The sequence below is a fragment of the Dendrobates tinctorius genome, unplaced genomic scaffold (genome assembly GCF_039654945.1).
Source record: "Dendrobates tinctorius isolate UK_male_01 unplaced genomic scaffold, ASM3965494v1 ptg000011l, whole genome shotgun sequence".
Classification (NCBI taxonomy): domain Eukaryota; kingdom Metazoa; phylum Chordata; class Amphibia; order Anura; family Dendrobatidae; genus Dendrobates; species Dendrobates tinctorius.
The window spans coordinates 114,813,423-114,837,422 of record NW_027361679.1 but is presented as its reverse complement, the minus strand read 5'-3'; the positions used below and the strand labels follow the sequence as shown (position 1 = coordinate 114,837,422).

Below are 24,000 nucleotides of genomic sequence, written 5' to 3'. Positions count from 1 at the left end.
TCTATATATATGTTTCACTTTTTGTATTGAAGAACTGAAATAAATTAACGTTTTGATGATATTCTAATTTTGTGAGACGCACCTGTATATAACTCATACATACCCTCCGGTCCAGGCTCAGAAACTGGCGAATCCCCGCAGCGCACAGTGCATGCACTGGGAAGATTCATAAGTCCACACAGAGTGACTGCAGACTTATCGATTTGGACTGGACAACCCCTTTTAACGTCTTTAAGCTCCTTGACAGATGAATACGTCATGGAGTTGGTCAGGGTGTTTGGAGCCATCCCAAGAGCAGAGCCTGCTCATCATATGGATTTAGACTAGACAACTCCTTTAAACGATGTTCTTATAGTAGATGCCTTCTGTTATATATTAGAATTGCAAGATGCAATAATTAAAAAAAAACAAAACAACAAAAAAAAAAACAAAAAAACAAACAGATCCCTAGTTATTAGCAGCTTATTAACAGGGTCTTTAACCTCTTAGGGAAATGTGAAAATGTTGTCTCAGAATGTGACAAGTTTATATAGATTTTTTTTATATTAAACTCTAAAGTGAACATTTGTTATCATAATCATACTTCTTACAAAATAAAATTACTAGGGCATTTGTACAGTATACAGAATGCCATAAACAATAAAACCAACAGTAAATTATATGGTGCCATTCAAAACTACAACTTTTGACCCCAAAAAATAAACCTTGTTTGGCCATTTCAAGAAAGAAATAATAAAAAAAACAACAACAAAACCTTATTGCTCTTGGAAGAATGCAGAATAAAAGAAATCCAACATGAACAAGTGCCCAAGCCAAGAAAGGATTAATAATGATATTCCATATTTTACTCATTTCATATGACCTCTCTAGCACCCAAGGTCCTACTGTACCGTTCACCATGCTGTTTTTGACGGTAGTTAGGAATCCTTGACCGTCTCATCACTCTCCCCCATACCCAGCTATTTTCACCAATGTTCCAGACCATTCAGCTTACCGACGCCAGTGCCTCACATCTGCATCTGTCCAAGTCCTGGATTATCTGATCATGCTTCTGTACACATTTCTTCAATATATCCTTCAGTGTCAATTTTGGGACCTTTACCATTTTTCAATAGAAACACTTTCCGTCCAAGTACCCCCTTTCGGTTTGATTTCCCTTCTGTTAGGCGTTCCCGAATCAACCACAGAATCGGATAGAGGCAATTCCTGACGTCCGCCAAGTACCTTAACCCTAATTTTAGTAGTGGTATGACTTAGGGTATAATGGTGGCATCTGACAATATCAGAAGAAGTCAAACTGTAATGCAGAATTAGTAAGATCGGATGAAACCGATCAGGGCCAGTTGAAGCGCGGCAGCGCGAAACGGTCATAGTCCGTACTTTGAACATATCTCCGGCGCGGATGCCTGTATATTCCTGAATAAAGCCTGGTTTCATTGAATGGTGAGTGCCATCCTTCATTTCTTCGCATGTGGATTTTCAAAACGGTTGTTATATGGATTGCGAACCCGTTCTAAGTGAGGTTGCTTTGGTGGTATAAATTGGTGTGACATTAGACCTCTTGGATTGTATCTTGAGGTCGGAGCGGTGCTAAGTTTTTTCTTTCACTTGGAACCAACATCAGAAGAAGTCAAACTGTAATGCAGAATTAGTAAGATCGGATGAAACCGATCAGGGCCAGTTGAAGCGCGGCAGCGCGAAACGGTCATAGTCCGTACTTTGAACATATCTCCGGCGCGGATGCCTGTATATTCCTGAATAAAGCCTGGTTTCATTGAATGGTGAGTGCCATCCTTCATTTCTTCGCATGTGGATTTTCAAAACGGTTGTTATATGGATTGCGAACCCGTTCTAAGTGAGGTTGCTTTGGTGGTATAAATTGGTGTGACATTAGACCTCTTGGATTGTATCTTGAGGTCGGAGCGGTGCTAAGTTTTTTCTTTCACTTGGAACCAACATCAGAAGAAGTCAAACTGTAATGCAGAATTAGTAAGATCGGATGAAACACAGACTCAGGTTTATCTTTAAAATAAGCTTTAATCAGTATTTTTCCTGAAGTGCAGATGTCATTGTAAACAAAGCAGGTTATTACAGAGGCCCAGATGCATTTGTCCTATTCACTGCGCGACAAAAGGCATCAAACTCTGCTGATCTGAGCTATTCCCTAGTTCTTCACAGAAAGGTTTCATTGTAAACTTGAAAGGCTTCGTTCACATCTGCGTTACCTTTTATGTTCAGATTTGTAGTCTGTTCTAAGAATAGAAAAACGGGACTGACAGCAGTGACTGAAATCCCACACGAATGAGACTCTGTTCACTTTAATGGAGACAATTGGGTTTTTGGTCACACCGGTCACCACATTACTGGACAAAATAAAACTGCATGCTATGCCATCTTGTCCTGTACTCGAATGTAAGCACAGCCTAAGCTAGGAGTGAGACTGTATACTTATGGCGTGTATATACAGCACAGCATAGCTAATCAGGCAAAGAAATTAAGTTGCAAAGATTTGACATTATCTAAACAACCTCAAATGGAAGACTACATTTAAAGGGAATCTGTCAGCAGGTTTTTGTCATGTAATCCAAGAGCAACATAATATAGGACAAGAGAGCCTGATTCAAGTGATGTGTCACTGGGCTGCTTGGTGCAGTTTTGATAGAATCATTGTTTTTTTCTGTTGTAGATGTAACAATGGTCATAATGCTAATTTGTGTATAACCCCGCCCACAGCCATGATTGGTAGATTCCTGTGTACAGCAAGCTGCCAATCAATAGTGGGTTCGGGATTATACAGATTAACATCTCCTGCAGATAAAACACTGATTGTATTGAAACTACAAAAACAGCCCAATAAGTGTCACATTCCTGGAATCAGTCTTATAATATGGTGCTACCAGATTAAACACCAAAAACTGTTGACAGATCTCCTTTAATGACAGGAAACGTAATATTCGGATGCTATTATACATGCCTTAGCAGCTAATGCTAGCACAGGCAGTTTAACATGAATTGCTGACTGCACAAGCACTTGTAAGAGTTCGCAGAAAACGTGTAATAGCCACCTAAACAAAACCATCAGTTTTAAATAAAGCCATCAGAATAATGAATTTTCTCCAGCGAGTCACCAAAGATTAGACAAGGTTTCTCCATTCAAGTGAGATAAGCCGCCATCTTAGGTGTCCAGCAGTGGCTTATTCCCCTCTCCTACGCATCCTTGTCCAATGTGAGAATGCATGTGTATGTGGTCAAGGGTGGCATCACCTATGTAAAGAAAACACTTTCTTGCATGTGCCCTGGTACCACCTCTCCCAGGAAGAGAAGGGAGAGGCTAAATAGAGCTAACGCACATGTTGGTGTTCCCAAAACATTGCTTAAATTAAATGGATACCATACAAAGCTGCATAAGTAGCCATTTTCCTTGGCAATACCATGGATTAAGCAGCTGGATCTCTGACTATTGATCAATAGGTGGCAACCACTTACACTGTATATCTGCATTAAAAGCAAGGGAAAGTCAAATGTTAATACCATTAATTTTCTTGGGACTATATATCTTGAAACTTAAAGCATATAGAATCTGAATAAAGATAACATACAGCGTCTTACAGCAGTATATAGGGATTTTTTTTCAGAGCATCACTATACCTGCTGTTACAAAGCATTACAGAGCATAAAGGGAAGAATCCAACATCAAATAAAGAGAGACATAAACCAAATTGCAACTGGTTCATGATGAAAATTAATCTGTAAGTGTAAACTCGGTACTTGTTCTTTGGTTCCTGAGTATAAAGCCTTATAGAGGTTCCTAAAATGTAACTCCAACGACTAACCATTTAGGATAGCCTGCCCCCAGATGTCCCATTGTGGAGAAGCATGGAAAGAGGACAACCCTATATCTGAGGAAACCGTGCAATGACAGAGGAAGCTGCTACAAATCGGATATTGCCATATTAAAGGGGTTCTCTGGGAATAGAAATAACAATAATGAAATATTACAAATAAATTCCTAAATTCATTTAATAAACAAATGATGGTTTTATCTAGGGAAATAATCACTATAAGGCCGGTGTCACACTTGCGAGGGAGATGCGAGAAACTTGCACTAGTTTCTCGTATCAACATCCGGCACTCGGGCCAGAGCGTGTGGCTGCATGTATTTCTATGAAGCCGCACGCTCCGGTCTGAGCGCCAGTTGTTGATGCGAGAAACTTGTGCGAGTTTCTCGCATCACACTTGCAAGTGTGACACCGGCCTAAGAATTGTAATGACTCCCTTATTGTAACACTGGCTTCTAGAAGCCTGTCCTAAAATGTTAGAAGAGGTGTGTGAGCAGGTGTACCCCATATTCATGTGTAGGAAGATGTGCTCCCAATGGATATTCTGATGTAATACTAGAGAAACCAGGATTGCCAAGGTAAGAAGAGGCTGCTCCTACTGCTGTCCATCTGTCCTCCTGATCTTACCTTGGCACTCCTGGTTTCTCCAGTGTTAGATCAGGAGGGCAGGTGCACCACAGTGTGAGCAGCCTATTCTAACACTGGAGAAACCAGGATTGCCAAGTTAAGAAGAGGCTGCTCAAACTGAGGTTCACCTGTCCTCCTGATCTAACACTGGAGATACCAGGGGCGATGAGGTAAAAGAGGCTGCTCACACTGCAATCCACCCTGTCGATATATGGTATGTGTATCTCCAGGTTACAGCAGCAGGACTATTACTGTACATGCTCACATGCATCTCCATCAACATAACGCAGGCGTTCGTCAGGACACGGCCACATTAATTCTATAGTGATTACTACCCTAGGCATAACTATTGGGATTTGCTAATTAAAGGCATGTAAGAATTTACCCATAGTGACATTTCCTTCAGTTATTTTTCCATTCCCAGGGAGCGAGTTTAGTAATCCCTTCTGATTGTATGGAACAAGGAAGATAATAGTTAACCTAAAGCACCAGTTCAGTGTTAGTCTTTCTTCCCTTTGTTGGGAACCACGTATGCAATTGTAATGTGTGTAGTTACATACTCACCGGTTGGCGTCTGTTTTCAGCCTGGCTCAAGTATGAAAATCTTTAATAACTCGAGAGATCACTGTGTCAGAAAGTCACTTTGTCAATACAAGTCTGTAGGACTCCGAATGTGGTCTCATTACGATCTCCCACTGACTTGCGTTTAGAAGATTTTAAAACGTGACTTTGGCGACTGCAGTTGTGACCTGCCAAATCACATAGCGATTGCTGTGTGACACAAGAGTACCGGAGTGAGAGTGAAGATGACTACCGGTGAGTATTCGACTACATGCGTTACCCTGACATACTTGATCCCTAACAAGACGGATCAAAAAGAAAAAGTAAAGCATGGACCAATACTGCCAATCTGCTTCTCTTTTGTCAGCCACTGATCTGGGTTTTAGTTGGAATGACAATATCTAGACCTTCTCAAAAAGCACGCATGTTATCCTCCTGTCCAGATTAGCAATGCCTGAGAAAGTGTCAGAGGGCGTTAAAGAACTCACAATAATGGAAAAATACATAGGCTATGAAAGAAACCCTTTAACGCAGTGACTCAGAAAAGGTGAACACTAGAAGCATACTACTACTGACATTACACGGTGCAGTCAATGAGTCAACTTGATTCATAAGATGCCATGTTCCTACTATTCAAGTTTCTTAACTTCATAGTCTCCTTTCGGTGGACCCGGCAGGCACAAGCGCCCTGTACTGAGGGATTCTGCTATTACAAGCTGCTTTGTGCTGGTGTAAACTCACCATAACGGTTGTATAGGGCAGAAGCCTAACCATCTGCAGCACAACTCCATGTGTTTCAAGAGAACAGAGCAAGGTGCGCCACGCAACATGTGCAGTGGATTACAAACCAGAGTTACAAAAAAACAATATATACATATAAGAAAGCTTGACTTACAATTTTTTTGTGCTCAGTTTTATAACAAGTGTTGGTCCATTTATTAGAAGCAAAAATTGCCTTATGTGAAAGGCTGCAAATCCACCAGATCCACTCTTTAGTCATATGAATACACAGTATATTGCTTGCAATCAACATCTGCCCTATATCCATCTTCAAGAGCAAATGTATAAAAGAAGCTGTATATCTGTACAGAAAACCATTGTAAAACGTGTCATGTATGAGTCAAAGATGGAGAGCAGAGTGGTCATTGGTTTCATGCACAGCCTGACATACTTAGCACATTTCTATAGAAAAAGCAAAAATTAACATATGCAAAAAAAATAAAGCTTTTAAATATGGAGACTTGGAAATGATGACGATTATTTTATGTTCATAAAATGCAAGAGGAAATAATCCATGCTACACAGAAATGTCGGATCTCCGAAAATTTAAAAGGACAAGGCATCCCGAGTTTAAATAGAGAGTACTCTTTAGTAGAGAAGTCACCACACAGCCAGACCAGAGGGACGCTGCCAAATGGTTTTTGCCTACTGCACCATCCAAAGAGTCGGGAACGTTAAGACATATTGAACATACCTATGCGGCCACAGGTAGCCGATCTTCTCTACTATACTGAGTATACCCTTCATTATATAAAATAATCTGGCAAGCTCAAAAGGACAGTCTCATTGCCACAACAGTGCTTGCTCTCCATACTATGTTCCATCCAAGACCTTCCCTTTGACCTTGATTGATGGCTCCACCTTCTTGATAGACTATGAAGCACATATTCCATGCTCTCCCGATGTATGAATGGTATGCTTCCTGCTATGGGAAACACACACACTAACATGACAAGCATCGACTTTAGTCCAGTGACGTGGAACATCTGGTCAGAGAGCAAGGCCCGTGTAAGATTTCAGTGCAAATCAGAACGGTAGAGCCATCAACCAGGCCCAAAGAGGAAGGGTTACGTAGGGTTTAGTGAAGAGAGCTGGAGCACTTACTAGGACAGACCTAGGAGCACTTGACAGATCATTTCCATATCAGAAAAAGGAGGATTTTCTCTACAAAGTTCAGTCTATCTCTGGTCCTATAGGGTTGTTTGAACAGATTCCCTATCAAAATATTTAGATGGTTAAATGGGGTGTCCCATGCACAAAGTACATTTCAATCAATAGATCTCGATATAAAAAGAGGATTTACAATTAAATGTGTTAAAAAAAATTGTTCCTGTGCTGAGATAATCTTATAAATGCGCCCCTGCTGTGTACTGTGTAATGGCTGTGTCTGACCGTACAGGAACAAAGTCTGGTCATACCACAGCTCCTGGGCAGGAGAGGAGGCAAAAGGGGCTACAGACAGGACAGAATGGGATGCAACAGCCAGAGGTCCTACCTCACTGACTTGATTTATGATGCACTCAGAGGGCAGAAGATGAGGCAGAAACACTTGCTCATCTGATAAAATAGGCAGTGAAATGTTTTACCTTACAGAAACCAAAATCTGTGATCTCCTGCTGTCCAGTCTGTAGCCCCTTTTGTGTCCTCTCCTTCCCAGTACCTGTGGTGTGATCAGACCATGTCCCTGTACGGTGAGACACAGCCATTACACAGTACACAGCAGGGGCACATTTATAACATTATTTCAGCACAGGAACATTTAACACCTCCAATTGTGGAAATTCTTTTTATCCAAGGTCTATGGATTAAAATGTACTTTGCCAGATGAGTTAATACTTAAACAGGTTTTCCCAGTAACAGACTCTTTTTAAAGAAAAATGTAAAGTCTGCCAGGAAGAACCAGTGTGTGGCGAAAAAGGGTGATTATTTCCAGTGTTGTAATATTTCTGTAATACTTTGGTGTATGACCAAAGGAAATCTGCAAGAAATAGTCACTCAGCTTCTTGGAATATGACTGATGCAGTGGGCAGTGCATGAAAGATGAATGCTAGTTTCTTGATGTCATCTTTTAGCAACATGGCCGTTAAGAGAAAATGTAGGGCTAGGGAATACTAGTCAGAAATAAGGTACAGTCAAGTAATTATCACTATGGATGTGCTTTGGAGCAACAGAATCTGTCTAAGATGGATACATAACAGCGATCTTCACACAAGTCTACCAATGTAAACGTTACAATTAATATTAGGTAACTAAAGTGTATGAATGGCCGCACACTAATGAAAGAAGTTGGGGCAGCCAAGGTTTCTCAATTTCCAAACTCTGACTTGTGGCATGGTTCTACTCCATTGCAGTAGCCATTTTTTGCAAAGGCCAAATTCTGGTTACCACTTTAAAAATGATAAGGTGGCAATCAATAGAACAGTAGATAATGACATTTCTTTTTGCAAACATAACACGAACAATTAAACAGAAACAAAAATAACAAATCTCTAAGGACGCCAGCATTACTTATCCGCTCTGCCATCACTAAAACTTATTTTCTATTGGGGTATCTTAAGTTTTTGGTCAAATCTCATTAAATAACATAGAATGTGTCTTCAAGATAAAGTTAAAACTCTAAGAAATTTGCAGTAGATAGCAAAATGAAATTAGACCTCAGAGGGTATAAACATGTACATAAATTACACAAATCTATGTCACTTGAAATTAAAGCAAAATGATTTTGGTTTCAATGTGAGATCCAACATGGAAGACTTGTATTGGAATGCAAGTGGAAGGTGCACATTTATGTGTGTGTGTTTTATTTTACTTTTAGGCCTGAATTTAGAAAAAAACGTCACATGAAGATGGTCCAAGAGACATAGAAGAAGATATGGCTTTGTAGGAATGTCTGAAAACAAACGCTGGGCTAGGAGTAAAATAATGAAGATTGTCCGGTGTTTAACTCCAACAAATATAGTAACAACATGACAACTGGAATGATGAGGAAGAAATGTACAAACTTAGAATATGTTCCAGAACTACTGAGTGAAACAGTTACTAACGTAGACCGAGCTCGTCACGCTCTTTAAGGTAGCCACAGTTTGGCAGAGCTGGTGCTTTAAGGATCAGGGTCTGATGGTGGGACTTCAGATACAGGCACAGTCCAGTTGGAGGGAGCCAAATACTCCTCTAAGGCAATGTCCCTCACAGAAGGACACATCGGAAGAAGCTGCTCTTCTTTTGCTGTTCTTGGGTAATTTTGACTCCTTGGTTGCTGCCTTGAGCACTATTTCCTTCCTGAAATAAACATATTATACAGTTCAGTCGTTAACCCGAAGGATCTAGCCCATTAATTGTGTATTCAAGAGCACCTTCGTAACCCCTTAAACTGTATACAGTCAGAGTCGGACCCTGAACGCAAGGACTGGGGTCTATAATTTTCTAATCAGATTTTTTTGAACAATATCATGCTTTACTTTATGTATTTGGTGAAATTGCACACTGCTTGTAAAAACAAACAACTTTGCAATTTACCTCTTATAAAATAAATCCTCTCTTCTCAAGAATGGAGGGATTTTTATTTCTACAGGTTACAGCTTCTTGCCTACTTGTAAGCAATTTCCTATACAGAACGCTGGGACTGGGAGATCGCACAATTTGGGTCCTCGGCTCAGCCGTGTCGCTGGTCTGAGCTGAATCAGGCAGTCAGGAGGCAGAGGAGCGGTGCATTCCCAACGATAAAGGGCCCCTGCAGATGAGCATGTGAAAGCGTTGGCTCTCCACATCTGCTCGGTCCTCCGACTTGGCTGCAGAGATGACGTCACAGCTCGCATCAGCAACACAGGCAATCACTGAGATCGGCAGCTCTGCTAATATTGAAAGTATGATCTGCTGATGCGGTGATTGGCAGCAGTGGTGTGTCGTCAGCTCTGCAGAAAACACAGACTGGAACAGCAGCAGAGAGCCGATGCTGGAGCAGGTGAGCACTAGCTGGTTTTGCTATTTTACAGTACTGGGTCCACTTAGAAAAGTGGAAATCCCCTTTCCAGCAACTAGATGGATTTCAGATAGGTGTACCAATCACAGCAAAAACAATAATAAACACCTGCTCATGGGTTGGGTCAAAATTTTCCACCTGAACTACCCATCCGAAACCCCCTGACCCGGTATTAAGCATTTACCATTTTCTTGTCCATTTTTGCTTTGATGTCCCGCGCCAAAGTCAAAAATGCCTAAAACATAAATGACAAAATTATAAAATACACAAACAACTTTCAAAGACAGAAAAAGCCATGTGTGTAATGAAGGTCTGTCCGCAAGAGTGGGGAAACCAAGCACAGCACGTTGTAGGGGACACTGCCTTAATAAAAATCATTGCTTTAGAGAAAATCCATTGTTTGCTCTCCAGAAACATTTCTTTATTCAAAATGCTAATGAGGTGATCAGTGCACCCCGGCTGTGGCAGAGCAGCTGTCAAGCAAGGGAAAGGTGGGGGAGACCGCTGTAACACACGTGGGCACCTCATTACTATATCTAAAGAAAGGACAATTTGGGTAAAATTTTTCATTAAAGCAATATCTCTTAAAGAACATAACCAAATTGATGGCCTAGATTGATAGCACTTCCATCAAAATGAATACAACCTAAAAACAAAGGGAAGTCTTATGCCAAGTATAAAAATTATATTGAAATCTTTATTAAGACATATACACACATAAGGTTAAAAAAGTGAATTTTTTAAAGGGTGGATACAAATACAAAATTTACTGCATTCATGGGTTGCGCTAGAAGTCTATAAATAATTAAAAGATTCTATATGTTTACATGATTAACCAATTAATCTTATGGAATAATTTACAGGAGTGTATGACAAATGTAAAAAATCTGAGAAAAAGTAGAAATAAATCACAAAGTGCTTTCAGTGCATATAGTGCAAATAGATATGTCCACTCCAAATAAATTAAATAGTTAGCAGCATATCATATGTATTAGCAGCATAACACTAACTTTGATAAGTAAAACGCACTTCACTCATCAGAGCTCACGCCTGCTGTTTCCATTTTTTTCTCTTTCTCATCCCCTTGCGCCACCCCCGTGCGCACATCCAGCAGCCGCCAAATTTGATAAGTGAAACAGTTCACTTATCAGAGCTCATGACTGCTGTTTTACATTTTTCTCTTCACAGACATTTTTCTCTCCCTGGTTGTGCTTTTTTCTTTTAGCTTTTTATTTTCAGACAAAAGTTTACACCAAACACTATCCCCCCACACACAGTTAAAAATAAAGAACTTGACACAATCACCATATTCATAAAAAAGTCCCGCCCGTCACGTTGGTACCAACAGTGCTATTTCAGTGGAGGAGGCATATGCTTTCCTTGCCTCAGACAGTGAGAGCGAGGGAGAGGATCCCACATTTCTTTATTTCTCAGATTGTTCATCCTCATCCTCCTCGGGTCCTGCAGAACCGCCACGCGGCTGTCCCAGGACAGAAGATGAGGCAGCGCCCACCATTCCAGAAGATGAACCAGCGCACCCCATTACAGATCCCGTAAAGACCTCGCCCCATGAGAATTACGAGCCACCGATTCCTGATTTTGTGGCAAAATCAGGAATCAAATTTGACACCACCGGCTTCACAGAAATAGACTTTCAAAGTCTTTTTCTCTGAGGATTTTGTTAACCTCATGGTGGGCCAAACTAATTTATATGCTCATCAATTTTTGGCACAAAACCCCGGGTTCATCATTTTCTAACTGGTCTCCTGTAGATGCAGTTGAAATTATGCAGTTTTGGGGCCTGGTCTTTCACATGGGGATCCTAGAAGCCAGAACGCCGGCAATATTGGAGTGTTGATGTTTTATACAACACTCCAGTGTTACGAATGGTCATGGCCCGCACGCGTTTTGACGCCATCCACAAATTCCTGCCTTATACCGATAATGCACAGTGTCCCCCACGAGATGACCCCAACTTTGACAGTCTTCATCGAACACTTCAACAAAAAGTTTGCTTAAGTGTACATACCCTAAGGGACATCTGCGTGGAAGAGTCCTTAGTTAATTTTAAGGGAAGGCTCACATTCCGTCTGTACCTGCCCAGCAAGAGGTCCAGGTACGGCATTAAATTTTATAAGCTGAGTGAGAGTACCTCAGGATACACCCACAGGTTTAGAGTGTACGAAGGGAAGAACACCAGGATTGAACCCCCTGAATGTCCCCCTGTCCTGAGAGTGAGTGGGAAAATTCTGTGGGATTTGGTGCACCCACTGCTGGATAAAGGGCATCACCTCTACAACAATAACTTTTATACCAGCATACCACTCTTCAAATCCCTCCCTGCACGAGGTACCGCAGCCTGCGGCACTGTCAGCAAAAATAAGAGAGGCCTCCCGAAAATGCTACTTGGGCGGATGCTCAGAAGGGGTGACATCAGAGCCCAATGTAGCGACCACCCGCTGGTGGTCAAGTACAAGCACAAGAGGGATGCCCTCCTCTTGACCACCACCACCATACAAAATTGAGGACTAAAAGATCATTTTTGTGGGAAAAAATAGGATAGCATTTTTTTTATTTTCACGACCGGGCGTTATAAACTTTAGTGAAACACAGGGGTTCAAAGTGCTCACCATACATCTAGATAATTTCCTTGGGGGGTCTAGTTTCCAAAATTGTGTCACTTGTGGGGGGTTTCCACTGTTTAGGCACATCAGGGGCTCTCCAAACGCGACAAACATGGCGTCCGATCTCAATTCCAGCCAATTTTGGTTTGAAAAAGTCAAACGGCGCTTCTTCACTTCCGAGCTCTGCCATGTGCCCAAACAGTGGTTTACACCCCACATATTGGGTATAGCGTACTCAGGACAAATTGTACAACAACTTTATCTGTCCACTTTCTCCTTTTAACCTTGTGAAAATAAAAAAATTGTTGCTAAAGATTATTTTTGTGACTAAAAAGTTAAATGTTCATTTTTTCCTTTCATGTTGCTTCTGCTCCTGTGAAACACCTAAAGGGTTAATAAACTTCTTGAATGTGGTTTTGTTCAGCTTGGGGGGTGCAGTATTTAGAATGGTGTCACTTTTGGGTATTTTCTGCCATAGTGACTTCAAATGTGAGGTGGTCCCTAAAAAAAATTGCTGGTCAACTTTAAACCCTTATAACTTCCTAATAGAAAAAATTTGTTTCCAAAATTGTGCTGATTTAAAGTAGACATGTGGGAAATGTTATTAACAATTTTGTGTCACATTTCTCTGTTTTACGGGCATAAAAATTCAAAGTTTGAAAATTGCAACATTTTCGCCAAATTTCCATTTTTTTCACAAAATAAATGCAAGCTTTATAGAAGAAATTTTACCACTAACGTGAAGTACAATATGTCACGAAAAAAAATAATCTCAGAATCGCCAAGATCCGTTCAAGCGTTCCAGAGTTATTACCTCATAAAGGGACAGTGGTCAGAATTGTAAAAATTGGCCCGGTCATTAACGTGCAAACCACCCCTTGCGGGTAAAGGGGTTAAATCTTTACGGCGTAATGTGTTACCAATGGTTTTCTTGGTGACTGTGGTCCCAGCTGCTTCGAGATCATTAACAAGTTCTCCCCGTGTAGTTTTAGGCTGATCTCTCACCTTACTCATGATCAAGGATACCCCACGAGGTGAGATTTTGCATGGTGCCCTGGATCGATGTTGATTGAGTCATTTTGTATTTCTTCCATTTTCTTACTATTGCACCAGCAGTTATCTCCTTGTCATCCAGCATTTTACAGATGGTTTTGGAGCCCATTCCAGCTTTGTGCAGGTCTAGGATTTTGTCCCTGACATCCTTAGGCCGGTTTCACATTAGCGCATTTTCAGCGCGCGCACGGCCGGGGGTAGCTCCGCCCCCGAGCCGGCTCTCTGCCCGGCGTGCCCGCCCCTTGCTTGTAGCGCCGCCTACTAGCGGACAGCGGCGCCTGCGATCGGCGCACCCTATCTTTAGCATAGGGTGCGCAGATCGTGCGCAGGCCGTGCGCTAGTTGCGCTTTGACCTGTGCTGCGCACTTTTGACGGTGCGCCGTGCGCGCCAAAATCAAACTTTTCGGATTTTGGCGCGCACGGCGCACCGTCAAAAGTGCGCAGCGCAGGTCAAAGCGCAACTAGCGCACGGCCTGCGCACGATCTGCGCACCCTATGCTAAAGATAGGGTGCGCCGATCGCAGGCGCCGCTGTCCGCTAGTAGGCGGCGCTACAAGCAAGGGGTGGGCACGCCGGGCAGAGAGCCGGCTCGGGGGCGGAGCTACCCCCGGCCGTGCGCGCGCTGAAAATGCGCTAATGTGAAACCGGCCTTAGAAAGCTCTTTGGTCTTGTCCATGTTGTAGAGGTTAGAGTCTGACTAATTAATTGAGTCTATTTTGATCAAAAAAGTATAAAGCTGTCCCACCACGACAAGGTGTACCCATTTGAGACAGTAACTACACTAACGGTTAAAACCTACCTAGTGTGAATAGTAGCCTATGTTATTTAATGCACTTGCTTTTTTACTTATTTATTTTTATTAGGGTATATGCATACATTGTTCTTTTTTCCTTTGGTTTTGCTTGCTTTTATGGCCAATGTGAACATGCTTTTACATCATGCATGTCATTCAATTCTACTTCAGTTCAGTTTTTTTGTTTTTTCTTCAGCATTTTTGTATTCAGTACAAATAGGGTGTGGCCTCCATTCTACTGAGCTGTGTAGTTTATTTAGTCCCTCTGAAGCTGGGTGTCCGTTTGGGACCCAGAGACTCTGCTACTATTCACACTAGGTAGGTTTTAACCGTTAGTGTAGTTACTGTCTCAAATGGGTACACCTTGTCGTGGTGGGACAGCTTTATACTTTTTTGATCAAAATAGTGTTTACTAAGTACCCTATTTTATTTAATGCACTTGCTTTTTTACTTATTTATTTTTATTAGGGTATATGTATACATTGTTTTTTTTCCTTTGGTTTTGCTTGCTTTTATGGCCAATGTGAACATGCTTTTACATCATGCATGTCATTCAATTCTACTTCAGTTCAGTTTTTTTGTTTTTTCTTCAGCATTTTTGTATTCAGTACAAATAGGGTGTGGCCTCCATTCTACTGAGCTGTGTAGTTTATTTAGTCCCTCTGAAGCTGGGTGTCCGTTTGGGACCCAGACACTCTGCTACTATTCACACTAGGTAGGTTTTAACCGTTAGTGTAGTTACTGTCTCAAATGGGTACACCTTGTCGTGGTGGGACAGCTTTATACTTTTTTGATCAAAATAGTGTTTACTAAGTACCCTATGTTATTTAATGCACTTGCTTTTTTACTTATTTATTTTTATTAGGGTATATGCATACATTGTTTTTTTTCCTTTGGTTTTGCTTGCTTTTATGGCCAATGTGAACATGCTTTTACATCATGCATGTCATTCAATTCTACTTCAGTTCAGTTTTTTTGTTTTTTCTAAGTAATTGAGTCTGTGGACAAGAGTCTTTTATAAAGGTGACTATGTAAGACAGCTGTGTTTAATGCAGGTACCGAGCTGATTAGGAGCATCTAAGTGGTCTGTAGGAGCCACAACTCTTAATGGTTGGTAGGGGATCAAATACTTATTGCTCACTGAAAAATGCAAATAAATTTTAAGCCGAGATTTTCAGACCATTTTTCTGGGCGTATATTCATGAGTGTAATGAGCGGTACCACATGACCGCTGAAGACAGGAAGGGAGACAGCGGAGAAGTGAGGCTGCAGAGACCGGGGCAGGATGGGCGAGTATAGCGATATTCATCTGTCCCCCGGTCCATCGCTGCTCACCGCAGTCTCTGCTGCATCCTGTGTCTGTGACGTTTAGGCAGCAGGGGGTGCGGTGACGTGCTTAGTGCGTGCCGCCCCTCTGCTGGCTGAACAGTCACTGACACAAGAAGCGGCAGACAGCGGCGATGGACCCAGGAGAGGAGAGTATGGCTTTTTTTTTTTTGCAGCATATGGGGCATAGTCTATGGGGCAGCATATGGGGGCATAGTCTATGGGGCAGCATATGGGGGCATAGTCTATGGAGAAGCATATGGGGGCATAGTCTATGGAGAAGCATATGGGGCATAATCTATGGAGAAGCATATGGGAGCATAATCTATGGAGCAGCATATGGGAGCATAATCTATGGAGCAGCATATGGGAGCATATTCTATGGAGCAGCATATGGGAGCATAGTCTATGGAGCAGCATATGGGGGCATAGTCTATGGAGCAGCATATGGGGGCATAGTCTATGGGGCAGCATATGGGGGCATAGTCTATGGGGCAGCATATGGGGGCATAGTCTATGGGGCAGCATATGGGGGCATAGTCTATGGGGCAGCATATGGGGGGCATAAACTATGGAGCAGCATATGGGGGCATAATCTATGGAGCAGCATATGGGGGCATAAACTATGGAGAAGCATATGAGGGCATAATCTATGGAGCAGCATATGGGGGCATAAACTATGGAGAAGCATATGAGGGCATAATCTATGGAGCAGCATATGGGGGCATAAACTATGGAGAAGCATATGGGGGAATAAACTATGGAGAAGCATATGGGGGCATAGTCTATGGGGCAGCATATGAGGGGCATAGTCTATGGGGCAGCATATGAGGGGCATAAACTATGGGGCAGCATGTGGGGGCATAAACTATGTGGCAGCATATGGGGGGCATAAACTATGGGGCAGCATATGGGGGGCATATTCTATGGAGCAGCATATGGGGGGCATATTCTATGGAGCAGCATATGGGGGGCATAAACTATGGGGCAGCATATGGGGGGCCATAAACTATGGGGCAGCATATGGGGGGCATATTCTATGGAGCAGCATATGGGGGGCATATTCTATGGAGCAGCATATGGTGGGGCATAAACTATGGGGCAGCATATGGGGCAATAGTCTATGGGGCAGTATATGGGGGGTATAGACTATGGAGAAGCATATGGGGGCATAATCTATGGAGCAGCATATGGGGGCATAAACTATGGAGAAGCATATGGGGGCATAGTCTATGGGGCAGCATATGGGGGGCATAGTCTATGGGGCAGCATATGAGGGGCATAAACTATGGGGCAGCATATGGGGGGCATAAACTATGGGGCAGCATATGGGGGGCATAAACTATGGGGCAGCATATGGGGGGCATATTCTATGGAGCAGCATATGGGGGGGCATAAACTATGGGGCAGCATATGGGGGGTATAGACTATGGAGAAGCATATGGGGGCATAATCTATGGAGCAGCATATGGGGGCATAAACTATGGAGAAGCATATGGGGGCATAGTCTATGGGGCAGCATATGGGGGCATAAACTATGGAGCAGCATATGGGGGGCATATTCTATGGAGCAGCATATGGGGGGCATATTCTATGGAGCAGCATATGGGGGGCATAAACTATGGGGCAGCATATGGGGGGGCATAAACTATGGAGCAGCATATGGGGGGCATAGTCTATGGAGCAGCATGTGGGGGAATAAACTATGGAGCAGCATATGGGGGCATAAACTATGGAGCAGCATATGGGGGCATAAACTATGGAGCAGCATATGGGGGCATAAACTATGGAGCAGCATATGGGGGCATAGTCTATGGATTCCACCCTCGGCTTATACACGAGTCAATACGTTTTCCCAGTTTTTTGTGGCCAAATTGGGGGGGGGGTCGGCTTATACACGAGTATATACGTTAATTATTTTTTTCCCCACTATAGGTGGTATTTTTTCCTTGCTAATGTCAAATATGCTTTTTTTTTTATTGATTTCTAAATTTTCTTACTGGGAAAATTAGGTGTGATTCAAATTTTTTCTGTCTATTATTTCTTTTCCCCCACTATACTTTTTAGTCCCCACTAATTCAATATTGCAGTACGTAGCAAAAATAAAGGTCTCCGACGAAGACCAGTTGGGCTTTACAAGAGCACCTGCATGGCAGTGACAGGGGCTTCAGTAGGCACCCACTTGTCATAGCACTGCATCATCACAACGCAGAAAGGCCAATGGGTCCCTGAATGGATAAGACACCGGCATGATACAACTTTAATGCTTCCGAAACAAACATTTTCGGGACAATATAACATGATGGCACCAAAAATCATGAAGAGATCCAGTATGAGAATAAAATATCAAATTTTATTGAAAAAACATTAAAATTTTAAAATTACAAAAATGCCCAGCAGCACGCGCTCAAAACATTCATGCCATTAGTTATTATAGTCACACAGACAAATGTGAATCCTTGCACATAAGTAATTATAAATAATTTCCAACAAGAGTACAATATCTCAATAAATGTAGGGAATATTCACACCACGGTATTAAAAAATATATTGAATATAAATCAGGCCCGATATATGTAACTGCAGGTAAAAGTAAATGACCTCAATGTCAGCATGATTAAATAATATCACAGCTGAGAATGTACTAGAGGATTGCTGCATAAATCCACAAAGGTTCAAAATAAAGATAAAAAGGGTAATACCTATGAAAACGCTCCTTGACCCAAACACGTGTTTCGCACTAGCTTCTTCCGGGGGCATCCCCTAGTACTTTCTCAGCTGTGATATTATTTAATCGTGCTGACATTGAGGTCATTTACTTTCACCTGCAGTATATATCAGACTGGGTTACCATCATTCAGGTGCAATTTAATGTGGGTCTCTATTACATTCAGAGTGAGTTGCCTGTAGTGTTGTCACAGATTATTTCCACACAGTATTTTTTTTTTTGTCACGATCTATTCAGTTATTTTGACACGGAGGTTATTTAATTAAGTTACATATATCAGGCCTGATTTATATTCAATATATTTTTTTAATACTGTGGTGTGAATATTCCCTACATTTATAGAGATTATACTCTTGTTGGAAATTATTTATAATTACTTATGTGCAAGGATTCACATTTGTCTGTGTGACTATAATAACCAATGGCATGAATGTTTTGAGCGCCTCCTGCTGGGCATTTTTGTAATTTTATAATATTTTAAATATTTTTTTTCAATAAAATTTAATATTTTATTCTCATACTGGATCTCTTCATGATGTTTGGTGTCGTCATGGTATATTGGCCCGAAAGTGTTAATTTCTGATATTTTGAAGTGCCAGAATATATGTGGTATTTGGACTAATTTCAAGTATATTAACTTTAATGCTTCCGTCAGAGATTGGGCGATTGGCATTTAAGGTGTTATACAGTAGAAGCTGGAGCTAGCCCCAATGACTGCTATGAAAGGCAGGTGCCAGCTATATAACACAGCCAGCAGCTGCTCTATGTGGGGCGAGCCCAGCCCTTGAACTACTCCGTACACCTGTTAGGCTGAGTTCACACGTGACTTTTTTTTGCGTTTATGCGGCGGTTTTAACTGCGCGATTTTGCCGCGAAAAATAAGCATCCCATGCATTCCTATGGGATTCCGCAATGCTGTGCTAATGCTGCGGTTTTTACCGCGGTGGAATCGCTTTGCGGTAAAAAACGCAGCATGCTCATTAATTTCGCGGAATCGCGGCGATCCCGCACCCATAGGAATGTATTGTTCTGCTTACTTTCCGCATGTGGCTGTGCACAACATGCGAAAAGTAAGCAGAACATTTGCGGATGGTACCCACGGTCCGGAGGAGAGGAGACTGTCCTCCGGGCTTTTGGTACCATATCCCTGTAAAAAATAGAATTTAAAATAAAAAATATTGTAATTCTCACCTTCCGACGTCCCGCGCAGCATTCCTGCCTCTCTCCACGCTCCAGGTCCCAGTAAGCCTTTGCGAGCGATGATGTCCGTTCTCGCGGGATCGCGAAGTCTCATGGTCATTCGCGCGACATCATCACGAATGACGAGACGTCATCGCGGTAATTGTCGCAAAGGATTACTGGGACCGGGAGCGTGGAGAGAGGCGGGAAGGCTGCGCGGGACGTCGGAAGGTGAGAACAACAATATTTTTTTATTATTATTTTTTACATTCTATCTTTTACTATTGATGCCGCATAGGCGGCCTCAATAGTAAAAAGTTGGTCACACTCGTCAAAAACTATGTTTGACGAGTGTGACCAACCTGTCAATCAGTTCTCCAAGCGATGCTACAGATCCCTTGGAAAACGCTAGCAATTCTGCAAGCTAATTACGCTAGCAAAATGCTAGTTTTTCCGCGGGAAAATCACGGGAATTTAAAATGCGATTTTCCCGCAGAATGGAATTCCGGAATTCTCGCAGTAATTTCCGCGAGAGTTCCGCTACGTGTGAACCCAGCCTTACAGTTAGGTCCATAAATATTTGGACAGAGACATTTTTCTAATTTTGGTTCTAGACATTACCACAATGAATTTTAAACAAAACAATTCAGATGCAGTTGAAGTTCAGACTTTCAGCTTTCATTTGAGGGTATCCACATTAAAATTGGATGAAGGGTTTAGGAGTTTCAGCTCCTTAACATGTGCCACCATGTTTTTAAAGGGAGCAAAAGTAATTGGACAGATTAAATAATTGTAAATAAAATGTTCATTTCTAGTACTTGGTTGAAAACCCTTTGTTGGCAATGACTGCCGGAAGTCTTGAACTCATGGACAGCACCAGACGCTGTGCTTCCTCCTTTTTGATGCTCTGCCAGGCCTTCACTGCGGTGGTTTTCAGTTGCTGTTTGTTTGTGGGCCTGCCTGAAGTTTAGTCTTTAACAAGCGAAATGCATGCTCAATTGGGTTGAGATCAGGTGACTGACTTGGCCGTTCAAGAATATTCCACTTCTTTGCTTTAATAAACTCCTGGGTTGCTTTGGCGTTTTGTTTTGGGTCATTGTCCATCTGTAGTATGAAACGACGACCAATCAGTTTGGCTGCATTTCCCTGGATCTGAGCACACAGTATGGCTCTGAATACCTCAGAATTCATTCGGCTGCTTCTGTCTTGTGTCACATCATCAATAAACACTAGTGACCCAGTGCCACTGGCAGCCATGCATGCCCCCGCCATCACACTGCCTCCGCCGTGTTTTACAGATGATGTGGTATGCTTTGGATCATGAGCTGTACCACGCCTTCACAATACTTTTCTCTATCCATCATTCTGGTAGAGGTTGAGCTTGGTTTCATCTGTCCAAAGAATGTTCTTCCAGAACTTTGCTGGTTTTTTAGATTTTTTTTAGCAAAGTCCAGTCTAGCCTTTTTTATTCTTGATGCTTATGAGTGGCTTGCCCCGTGCAGTGAACCCTCTGTATTTACTTTCATGCAGTCTTCTCTTTATGGTAGATTTGGATATTGATACGCCTACCTCCTGGAGAGTGGTGTTGTTCACTTGGTTGGCTGTTGTGAAGGGGTTTCTCTTCACCATGGAGATTATTCTGCGATCATCCACCACTGTTGTCTTCCGTGGGCGCCCAGGTCTTTTTGCATTGATGAGTTCACCAGTGTTTCTCAGGATGTACCAAACTGTAGATTTTGCCTCTCCTAATGTTGTAGCAATTTCTCGGATGGGTTTTTTCTGTTTTTGCAGCTTAAGGATGGCTTGTTTCACCTGCATGGAGAGCTCCTTTGACCACATGTTTCCTTCACAGAAAAACCTTCCAAATGCAAGCACCACACCTCAAATCAACTCCAGGCCTTTTATCTGCTTAATTGAGAATGACGAAGGGATTACCCACACCTGTCCATGAAATAGCCTTGGAGTCAATTGTCCAATTACTTTTGGTCCCTTTAAAAACAGGGTGGCACATGTTAAGGAGCTGAAACTCCTAAACCCTTCATCCAATTTTAATGTGGATACCCTCAAATGAAAGCTGAAAGTCTGAACTTCAACTGCATCTGAATTGTTTTGTTTAAAATTCATTGTGGTAATGTCTAGAACCAAAATTAGAAAAATGTTGTCTCTGTCCAAATATATATGGACCTAACTGTACATTACATAATAGTAAGTCTTGTATTGGGAAGGGGTTAAGCATTAAACAACATAAAATCTTACACTAAAGGGAATCAGGGTCTCTGTCAATACATTCTGCTGCTCTCAGATTAGGTGGAAAAAATCTGGACACTGATCCCATTGAAAATAACTGACTGGTGAATTTAACAACATTGATTATTTTGTGAAAATGGCTTCTGTTTGGGGTTAGGATATATTATCCAGCAAGTAAACAGTTACTTCTCGAAGTTGATGTGCTATAGTGAGAATAAGTGTAAGAATCTCAGAAACGGTGGAGGAGGAGTAGAGGACTGGATCAGAGAACATTCAGTCCTGCAGGTCCTGTGGGGCGGTCCTGGTGTGCAGTGGTTAGTCCCTACTGTAAGTCGCCAAGGAAAAGAAACCTGGCAAACAGACAAAGTGGCACTGATGTGCGACTGCAGCAAGCCTTAGTTCATGGTCCTAGGAGAGTGGCACTCTGAAATGCACCATCTGTCTGATCATAGATGCAAAGATACCCCTTGTAGGTAAGCGTAAGCCATAATGGCAGTAGCCATTATGGAATCCCATATGTATGTATAAAACATACACTCACTTTCACACACGTTTGTTCCAACCATGTTGGCGCTCCCTCTGCCGGCGTTCGAGTGACATTGTCCAGCGGTTGCTAAAGAGTTGCAGAATGCCCCACACAGAAGTCCATCTGACGGAACTGTGAAGGCTACAGCCTATCAGAGGCCACTGATTGGCTGCAGCGCTCACGTGTCACCTGAACGCACACATATGGCTGGAACAGTGCCTCCAAAAGTCATGGTTATCAATTCAAGCAAGCATCTGTGGAATGTGCTGGAAAAAGAAGTCCTATGCACAGAGAACCCGTCCTGCATCTTACAACTCTTGAAGGGATCTACTTGGAGGTCTTGATGCCAATGGATCCTGTGTAGTCTAGAGCCGCTTGTGGGGTAGGGGCGGGTTGATTGGAGTATACGCATTTCAATACTGATATCTCTGCTGTATCTACACGTGACTTCCATTTGTATACATTAGTAATACCACAGCTGGTGCCGTAATATTTTGCCAAATGGTGCCCTGCAGGGGAACACTAAGACCACCCAGATAAGCAGCAGCATCACTGTATGTAAAGAGCGCCAACACCTCAGCCAGGCGCCGTACCCTGTCTGTACTGCGCTAACCAGCAGTAAATGAAGACGCTGCAAACATTTAGTAATGGTCAGGGTAACGCTGGTGGCGTATATCACGTCTTATTAAGCATGTGTATGCAGTATAACTAAGATTAAAGACAAGCACATGCAACGTGATTGCTTCTATCTTTCTGCAAAATGAAAGAACATCACAATATATAGGAAAACAGATATACTTACATTCTCCACATTGATATTAGCCTTTGCACTAGTCTCCATAAATTTGATTCCATATTCAAGAGCCAACTAAAAAAACAAGAACAACGTACAGATAAACAGTGTGCTCGCCTTGTGCTGATGTCCCCAATGGAAACTATACAACACTTGGTTAACCCCCATTTAAATTGATTAAATACAAGTTGTTTTTCTCTATTTTTCCCATAGACAAGGGCTGAGATATCCTTTTTCATCTACTGTCTCACTACACGACCCACACAAAGGGCAGAGAGTAGCAGATGTGTGACCCGTCTCATGTGCGGCAGCCCTACAAGCTGTGGACGGTGCATGCTCCGCGGCTTGTGAAGCTCACAGCCTTACCATCATTCCAAGAGGAGCATGCCCACATATTTATGGGGCCCCACTGCTGCTCTAGGCTCCTCCATGCCACCCAGAACCTGGATTACTGCAGCAGATCCTGGGCAGTGCAGACGGGTGACCATCGTGGTAATGGGAAGATGTGAAGGCTTGCTCCCTGCAGTGGCCGACAGTGGGAAATATTAAATTGGTATATTATTTCATTTGATATATTTTCACAAATGAAAGAAAAAATATATACCGTATATACTCGTGTATAAGCCGAGATTTTCAGCCCATTTTATTGGGCTGAAAGTCCCCCTCGCGGCTTATACGTGAGTCATATACGGGGGTCAGCAGGGGAGGGGGAGTATCAGAGCCCATACACACCCCCTCCTGGCACGGTCTCTGCAGCCCCTGCTTCCCCCATGGTCTCAGCGTCCCAGCTGTTCCTGCATTCAGCGGTGACATGGTACCGCTCATTAAACTCATGAATATGCGCATATTTAATGAGCGGTACCACGTGACCGCTGAATGCAGGAACAGCTGGGACGCCAAGATCATGGGGGAAACAGGGGCTGAAGAGACCGTGCGCCAGGAGGG

General features: G+C 42.5%; 1 protein-coding gene across 1 annotated transcript in view; it reads right to left on the bottom strand.

Annotated features, from left to right (window-relative positions):
* Window positions 1-2,017: 2,017 nt before the first annotated feature.
* The window catches only part of RAB8A (RAB8A, member RAS oncogene family), a 102,997-nt gene continuing 81,014 nt past the window's right edge, over window positions 2,018-24,000 (bottom strand). Inside the window, exons 6-8 of the mRNA XM_073546402.1 lie at window positions 23,065-23,130; window positions 9,971-10,021; window positions 2,018-9,086 (exon numbers count right to left, since the gene is read on the bottom strand). Coding sequence (XP_073402503.1) covers window positions 8,994-9,086; window positions 9,971-10,021; window positions 23,065-23,130 — 210 coding nt within the window. The 3' untranslated portion in view covers window positions 2,018-8,993. The remainder of the gene's footprint in view (window positions 9,087-9,970; window positions 10,022-23,064; window positions 23,131-24,000) is intronic.